Genomic DNA, 9,287 nt, shown 5'->3' with positions numbered 1-9,287 from the left:
CACGTAAAGATGCATCGGCACCACTTTATCTAGTGCGAAATTGCACGCTGAAACTAAGTAACCAGCAGGAAATTGCGCGAAACGGGCGCCTTATTCTTTTGTTGCAACACTGGTTCATCACTTTATCGGCATTTATTCTATGAACACTTTTTCTGTACCCTCTGCTTCCATTTCGCTGGCGCGGAACCCCTGTGGTCGCTTCTTTGTGTACTGCTAACCTGCGATGCAAAGAGCCCTGCATATTTTTGTGGCAACAAAAGCGTCTAAGTATAGGCAAACATATTTTGCACGTTCCTTTTGAAACCCTGTTTTACGTCGTTCACTTTTATTTGCACGTTGTCCGTTAATCACTGGCACGCGGGTCATCGGTACGTCGATGGCGCTGGCTAAAGAACAATCGACTCGTTCAGCTGAAAGCTGGACAGTTCATGAAAACACTCCCATTTTCTGTTGGGTGCCGAGCAAGCCTCCAATATTTCTCGGGTCCCAGTTTCTGGAAATCATCTTTTCCAAGTACGATATTGGAACTAGTGCGGTCCCATCACGCGTACCGATTATTTAAGCGATATAGTGGCTCATTCCGCGTGGTCAAATACGGTGATATGGTATTTATTTATTCATTTATTTGTACGTACTGAAGCCTCTAGCGAGGCTATTGCAGGAGTGGTGTAGGATACAAAGCAACAACAATAGAAAAAAGCAGAAAAGCAATAATACAACATTAGGAACAGGCTTGTAAAAATTCTAATGATAATTACCGAATGTTGCTTTTAAGGCGTTTCAAATTTCAATGGTATGAAGGAAACAGCTGTACTTAAAGAAGTTAGTGCGTGCCTAAAAGGGCGAAATGTTTAGGAAATGGTGGCTCATGTAAATGAAGGTTTTTAATATGTCACAAAATTGTCTCGAGAAGGGTTAGTAGTTAGACTAGCGAATCTCATCGAGTGCCCGTGGCCCAGTAATTGTGAGCTTTAAAGCATATCCGTTTCTAGTTTCTAACTTTAAGATTCTTCTCCTTTCCATTCCCCTCTCCCGGCTGGGATTGTCTTTCCCTCTCCGTTCTTTCTGCCGAAGCCCAACGCTGCAGTGATCTGGGCAGTCCGGGCACAAACAGCTGTCGCTGGAAAACGAGTTTCACCGAGGCATTGGTTTGCAGGGAAGAAATATTAAATGCCAGCTATAAGGGCGGGGCATTATGACTGCATTAGTGCAAGTTCATGGTCGAGTACATGACCCAACATTGTGGAACAAATCGCAAAAAACCGGACGAGAGATCGGACAGATACACGAGATCAAACGCATACGCAGCAGCGATATCAATAACATCACCTAAGCACAAAAAAGCAGCAAGCCTCGTCAACCAATAATTAAACATCGCCACTCCGCGGCTGGAGAGGGGAACAAAAGCTTTGCTGACACATGATGTCCACCTGCTGCGGCACAATTCAAGAGCTTTTGTCTCAAACAGTACGAACTGTCAGCCCATGAGCCACCATCGGTGCGAGATGCTGTCGTCATCTTCCATGGCATTATACAGGTCCATCAGGATCTTCGGCAAGCCCCAGACCTGCACACGGGCATCTACGAGTGCAACAAGGCACAACGTCTGCAATGCGGGCGCAAAGTCTAGCACGTACATGTCCGTCAACTCCTCTTCATCGAAGCGGTGGGGTGGGACGACCTGTCGGTCTGCAGGAGGGTATCCACCACCTCTGATGCGTTTCGAAGTGCGGCCAAGAAACACGAATGCCCTGTTCCCAATCACACAGCTGGCATTCAGCACTCTAGCACAAGGGCCCGACCGCTTAGGCCTGACTTGGGTCCAGCAAGACATCGTTGGGTCATACTTGTGCACATCTGCAAAGAGGATACGCAGCTTCCGGCTGTATCCTCCGAAGATGTACATCTCTCCGTTGTACACGAAGACGGCATGGCTGAAGCGTAACTCCGGGGCCACGCCTTCTACGTGCGGGCGAACCCAGGTCGAGCTGATAGTGTCCAGGTAAAACAGAGAGTTGTTGTAAACATTGCACTCCCACACGTATATCCGGCTACCGATGACACAGGCAGAGTTAAAAGGCGGGCATATTGGAGCGTCTCCAGTTGTGTGCACTCGATGCCACTTGTAGGTATTCAGGTCAAGAAAGTGAATATGCCGCACAGAATGTACCGGTTGGCTACTAATGATGAACATACGGTGCGCGATTACGCACGCCGAACGGCAGAGAATCCTCGGCTCATCACCGCTAACCTCAGGACAGCTCCATGTCATTGTGTTGGTATCGAAGCGGTAAAGGCTGCCGCCCGAGTCAGATTTCTTGGTTCTCCAGCCACCTAACAGGTACGCACTGTCGCCGTAGGCTACTACGTTCAAGTCTAAAAACGTCCTAGGTCTACCGCCGGGCAGCGGCGTCGTCCTCACAACGTCCCAACTGTAGCACGCAGAGTGGAAAATGTACACGTCGATGAAATCCCTTTCTTCGTAGCTGATGTCGAAGGAGTAGATTTTGCCCTTAATAGTGACAGCATGGCGGTTGACACTCTTTGGAACGTCTTTCAGCTTCATAGTCCACATTTCGGGTAAACAAATGTTCACTCGCAGAAGGGATCTTGAGAGTTGTTTTCTGGCTGAAAGCACTAGAGTACACCGTAGTCTAGAGGTAGGTTTAATTTTCAAAGAAGGTGACAGACGTGCCTTCAAGTCACAACTGGCGATCGTATTACAAAACTTCACGCTTAAATAGTATCCCGCTGCGGACTACGCATGCGTCCTAACCGCGAAAAGTAACATCTTATCAAAACACAAAAGCACGCCCAGTTTGATAAAGGCTTTCACACTGATATAAGAGACTAATCTCTCATGCAGTTAGCGCTAGAAAAGAGTCCCTCGAAGTTTTGTCTGCTGAAGTTGTGGCTTGGACTTGTTGGTCTTTTTGCACGGCTAGAGGAAACTGCGCGAAAAGATGAGGACGAGTACAAAAGCTAACAGGATAGGTGCCGAAACCAACCATTTATTGAGAGCAACGAGCAGATTTTTATATGGCAGCCAGGGCCCACGTGACACCACAAAAAAGAAACGGCACACGAAGCAAAGAAATCTTCATATCAGAGCACCAACCACCAATAGTCTTATCAAACATTTGGCACGTTTACATCAGGATTTCAGCACGCAGTAGCCCCAGTGAGCTCAAACCTAGACCATTACAAAATAATAAAAAAAACAAGCGACAGCATAGGTGTGAACGCGTCTTCCGGCGTAGGAGGGACGGGTAGTGGCTGGAGCGGGGAGTCTGGCCGTCGACGGTAGCATTCTGCTGGGCTGGAGAGGGCGTGAAGTGGCTGGGCTGTTCTTCATTGCGATGAGAGCTTAGAGGAGTGTATGTACTACGACGGGACCAATAATTGCGACAGTGACGGGAGATGTGGCCAATGCGGTGGCAGAGGAAACAAATGGGCCTGTCGTCGGTTGTCCGCCAGTCGTTAGGGCTACGTCGACGAGGATTGAAGTACGAAGGTCGTCCAGGAGCAATCGCAGTGATTTCGGGTAGGGATGAAGGACGTACGGGGCTGACGGGGTGAAGACCAAGGTTTGCAAGCTCTTGACGGACGACGGCTTGTACCATAGAGATGGTGGACAAGTAGTTGTCGCCATCACGTAGATGCAGGGGGGCAGGAGACAGCTTCGAGTTCGCGTCGAATGATGCGTGTCACATTTTCTGGAGGTACTGGAATTGGCTGGTGAAGCAGGTCTTCATATGAGGAAGTCGCAGCCATGTTGGGGAGGCGTGTGTACGGCTTGCTAATATGTCTGCTTTTAGCTTCCTCGAATCGGCGGCATTCCTTAATTATGCCGTCGACTGTAGTGCAGTTCTTGTAGACGGGCAGGTTGAAGGCATCGTCGGCGATCCCCTTCAGCACGTGATCCACTTTGTCAGATTCGTGCATGTTATTGTCAACTTTGTGGTAGAAGGCCAACACGTCCTGAATGTAGGAAACATAGAATTCCGTAGAAGTTTGAGCTCGGGATGCAAGGTCCCTCTTAGCGGCGAGTGTTCGGCCGAGCGGCCGTCCGAACAGCTCGCGCAGTTTCTGCTTGATAACAATAATTGGTTTTGGGGAAAGGAAATGGCACAGTATCTGAATCATGTATCCTTGGACACCTGAACAGCGCTGTAAGGGAAGGGATAAAGGAGGGAGTGAAAGAAGAAAGGAAGAAACAGGTGCCGTATTTGGGGGCTCCGGAATAATTTCGACCACCTGGGGATCTTTAACGTGCACAGACATCGCACAGCACACGGGCGCCTTAGCGTTTTGCCTCCATAAAAACGCAGCCGCCGCGGTCGGGTTCGAACCCGGGAACTCCGGATAAGTAGTCGAGCACTCTAATCACTGAGCCACCGCGGCGGGGCAGTTTCTGCTTGCAGATGTCCCAGCTGGTCAAATTATCTTGGTTAGTTTCGTACGAGACTCGGGCGGTATCTTCTAGACAGAAAAGGACATTCGCAAGCATAAGGGTCGGACCCCAGTGGTTGTATGTACTCGTGCGTTTTTACATGTGGATCCAGTCGTCCACGTTTACGGTGCCATAAAATGTCCCAGAGCCACGAGGGGGAGAAAAAGAACGAGCGATGGCACGGCCGATGATGATGGTTGCTGGGAGGCGTCTTTGGGTCATGGTTATCAAAGACAGCTGGCGGCCGCTGCGGAGCTCCGTTGCGGTAGGCGTAGGGGAAAGCCGCACCTCCACCAAATATGTTGCGGGAAAGAATATATTTACAGTTATTTACACAAGCGAAGGGAACAGCAGCGAGCGGCGCCGAGAACATAGCCGGATCTTCGTTGTCTTCTTCGCCTTCCACACGTTCAATCTCTCATTGTCGCCGTCGATTATTCGCTGCAATATTAATCAAAATATGCGCCCTTGAGGAAACTAGTTCATTCTGTGAAGCCACTTCCGATGGTCGACTGACGCAAGCGTCTCCAGAGTTATGCATGTAAATCAAAGGTAGACGATAACAGAATCAAACACATTCATAAGAAGAAAAACAGAACAGCCAATTGGTCCTTATGCCAAAAAAGAATGACTGTAGCAGAAAAAAACGGGGTTGCAACCGCATCAACGACGGTGCAAGGCGAAGGCAATGGATGACTTTGACGAGATATTATCGTCGCAACTGGAGTGCTCCTGAAGTCTTTTATTAACGCGTCGTTCGATCTGACCAACGGACAAAGCACCGGAAGAAATCGGACACGTATAAAAAACTCCAACACCGCAAGAAATAAATTTTGGACGGTGCTTGACCTGACATCCATACGTGAGGCCAAGGAGATCTAACATAGGCTTGCGTGACATCAAGTTGCACGTAAAGAACCTTTGTACTAAGAGAAGCTCCGCTGATACCGTCATTAAGAAGACTGGGGTATCGGCAGACTAGAGCATCCCTGAAACCCAGATGTGACTTCTCATTAAACTATTCAGGTATGCAAACACGTTAGAAGCGCTGGACGATCAACCCCTTGACAAATCGTTATGTTGAGCGAAACAGTGCACAGAATCAAGGAGGAAATAGTGCGGAACAGACGCCATACTATTTGCTTTCGAACGCTAACTCATCGCTTGTTGGTGATATTTTTACACATGTATTTTTTGTTGCACTACTGCTTCCACTTAGTTGGCGCGGAAAGATAGCGCGCGTATGGTTGCTTCCTCGTGTTCAGCGCAACCAGCGATAAAACCAGCCGTGCATATTTCGACGCCGACAAATGCGTCTCAGTATGCTGAAGCACATTTTTCCGTTCCCAGGTGATACCTTCGATTTTACTTTTTTTGTTTTCTTTGCATATTCTTCCTTATTCACTGGCGTGAGGGCCATCGCTAAATCGATCGCGATTTAGCGGCTACAGAGCCACTGACTCGCTAAGCTGAAAGCTGGAGTCCTAGAAAACGCTCCCATTTACTTTTAAGCGTTCAGTCAGCCAGTAATACCTCTCGGGTCCCAGTTTCTGGAAACATTCTCTTTCAATGTATCGTACTGGAACTGGTGCGGTCCCATCACGTTGAGCGATTATTGCAGCGCTGCAGTAGCTCATCCCACGTGGTTAACCATGGAGATAACACATTCATTCGTTTTCCGGTGTGACTAGTGAATCGCACGCAGCACCGGGGACCCAGTAATTGACAGCGCTGAAACGTATTAGTTTCCAACTTAAAGAGGCTTCTTCTTCATGCCATTTCTCTATCACAGCATGGCCCGCCCACCCTTCCCCAACGTTCTTTTTTGCCGAAGCCTAACTCTGCCGTGATCTGGACAGTGCAAGCGCATACAGCTGTCGCTGGGAAATGAGCTCGACTGAGGGGTTGGTTTGCTCAGAAGACATTAAAAGCCTGCTCAAGGAGCGAGGCGCCATTACAGCATTAGTGTAAGTGCTGGTCGAGTAGGCTACCGAGCACTGTGTAACAGAAATGATCGAAAAAGAAACTGGACGAGAAATTGAACAGACAAATTGAAAATGAATGGCAAGCCCTAAAGAAAAAATCAAAAACGTCACCCGAGCACAAAAGAAAAAAAAGAGACAAGCCTGCTCAGTGAAGAATTGCGACGACGATAATTCTTTTGATGGCGCAAGGGCATCTGTGGCCAAAGAGCGCCATGACACAAAAATGTTTCTTCAACTCAAGGTGGGGTCAGAGCCATTTCTGAAGCATTTCATCCTACAAAAGCCAATCACCGGGCAGGAGAAAGTTTGTACCCATTGTATCACCCGTGGGTACCCGGCGGCACAGGGGTCAGTAAAGAATTAAAATAAGCAATTTCGTGGCTTGACACGTGAACAAAAAGTTTTATTCACGCATGGTACCCATCTTGCCGTGGCATCGTCAAAGGGGTTTTGTCACACAAAGTTGCAAGGTCTGCTCGTAGGCTACGACGGGGGTTGGTTGATGTCTCGTTCTGTCATTGCATTATACTCCTTCATTACGATGGCTGGAACGTTGACGATTTCCACACGGGCATCTATGAGTGCCGCAAGGCACAACGTTTGCAATTTGGGTGCAAAGTCTAGCGCGTGCAGATCCGTCAATGGCGCTTCGGCGAACAGGTGGGGCGCCACCAGCTGCCGATCTCCTGGAAGCGATAGACCTCCTCTGATGCGCATCGATGTGCGGCCACGAAACAAAAACACCCTGTCCCCAATCACACAGCAGGCCTGGAGCACTCTAGCGCAAGGGCCCGACCGTTTTGGCCTCACTTGTGTCCAGCAAGACCTCCCTGGGTCGTACTTGTGCAGGTCTGCAAAGAGGATGCGCTGCTGCCGGTTGTAACCACCGAAGATGTACATCTCTCCTTTGTAAACGAAGACGGCATGGCTGATGCGTATCACTGGGGCCACGCCTTCCACGTGCGGGCGTACCCATTTCGAGTCCACGGTGTCCAGGTAAAACACAGAGTTGTCATAGGGCGCGCTTCCAAAAACATAAATCCGGCTACCAATGGCACAGGCCGACTTAAAGGGCGGGCATCTTGGAGCGTCACCAGTTGTGTGAATTCGATGCCACTTGTAGGTATCCAGGTCAAGGAAGTGCAAGGTGCCTCCCTGTTCGCTGCCGATGATGTACATACAGTTCAGCACCACACACGCAACGTGACAGACATATGTCGGCCCATCACCGGACACCTCAGGACAGCTCCATGTCATTGTGTTGGTATCGAAGCGGTAAAGGTTGCCGCCCGAGACCGATTGCCCGGGTGCCCAGCCACCGCACACATACACACAGTCACCGTACGCTACAACGTTAAAGCCCAAGAACCGAGTCGGCCTCCCACCGGGTAGCGGCTGCGTCCTCACAAGGTCCCAAATGTAGCACGCTGGACGAAAAATGTAGACGTCGATGAAATCCTTTGGTCCATAGGTGATGTCGAAGGAGTATATATTTCCCTTAATACTGATAGCATGGTCGTTGACAGCACTCGGAACGTCTTTCATCTTCAACGTCCACATTTCGAAGAAACAAATATTTACCCTCAAAAAGGATCCAGCAGCTTGTTTTTCGTTTTCGGCTTAAAGCACGAGAGGGCTGAGCATATTTTTGAAGCGGGTCCCGCTCTGAAAGTAGCTGACATAGGCGCGCTCAATGGAGGACTGGCGTTCTTAAATTGAAAACTTCTGTCATAAATAACAATTCGCGGGAGACCACGCATGCGTCTTAACCTAGAAAAAAAACATCGTATCAAAAGACATCGAAAGATGCACGCCCATTTTGATACAGGCTTTCGCTTGAATATAAGAGACTAATCTAGCCCGCAGTCATCCCTAGAGAAACGTGAATCTCAGTTATGACTGCTTCTTTGTAAATATGGATGGTTTCCATCAGCTGCTGCGCAATTTGATGTTCGAAGATATAGAACAGAATAGTTTTGTATTATCAGCAGTGAACTTAAAAGAATTACAGCGTGCGGGCAAAGTTGACAATGCTACGCGATGCACTGATTTCTAACTTTCCGCAGGGTGCTCATTCGAGCACGTTTCGGTTTTGCACATGGAAATGACGGCAACACTTGAACGGTTTCCGGTATACTCTCGCTGTGTGCATACGGGGCTTTGGCACCCGTCACATGCTCTCCTAATTGGATGGTGTCTGCCGCTGGCTTGCTCAGTTTTTTAGGGGACAGAAAACAGAGATCTGTCTCCGATTTTCCCCTCTACTTGCTGTGCAAAATCCCGCGTGTACATTACACTACAACAGCGTCTTTCTTCTCTTCGCGAGCATTGTTTTCAATCACTTCTTTTTCCGCAGAGTCCATTCGTTGAAGGTGACTCTTACAGGTGAACACCGGCACACTTTAGGGGAATCGTAGGTGCTCTGCCACTGAAACCATTTTGATTGTTAGCTTGTCATGATTTTGTGCATTACGATTACGATCATGGAAGTCGCTATGTCTGGATTAGACAGGTGTGCCCAACTGCGCATTGATCATACGCCTTTTAGGGGGTCCGAGATGGCGTCACTGGTGTGCGACCGTTGCTGCCAGTCCCTTCCACTAGCTAATGCGCATGTCTAAAACGGACTTGTCGTATTGAAGTTCTGCGTTCTGCTGAAGACGAATTTACTGTTAGTAGAAAGCGTGAGGGGAAAGGCACTCATGACAAAATCATGTACGCGTTTGCGAGATTAAAGGGGCTGTGAAGGGGGTTCTTATAAAGTTGCGGCATGCCTGGGATATTGAAGCACGCCGCTTCACGAATACTGTCCAGCAAGGATTTTTTTAAATGTGCTTTGCAGAATCTGA

General features: G+C 48.7%; 1 protein-coding gene across 1 annotated transcript; it reads right to left on the bottom strand.

Moving 5' to 3' along the window:
- Nucleotides 1-1,477: 1,477 nt before the first annotated feature.
- Nucleotides 1,478-2,575, bottom strand: LOC144108108 (kelch domain-containing protein 3-like). Its single transcript, XM_077641389.1, has one exon. It carries the CDS (start codon nucleotides 2,573-2,575, stop codon nucleotides 1,478-1,480), a length of 1,098 nt encoding a protein of 365 aa, XP_077497515.1.
- Between the last annotated feature and the right edge of the window lie 6,712 nt (nucleotides 2,576-9,287).

Source organism: Amblyomma americanum, chromosome 10 (genome assembly GCF_052857255.1).
Source record: "Amblyomma americanum isolate KBUSLIRL-KWMA chromosome 10, ASM5285725v1, whole genome shotgun sequence".
NCBI classification, from domain to species: Eukaryota; Metazoa; Arthropoda; class Arachnida; order Ixodida; family Ixodidae; genus Amblyomma; species Amblyomma americanum.
Note: the sequence above shows the minus strand (reverse complement) of the source record. Positions and strands in the feature narration are given on the sequence as shown.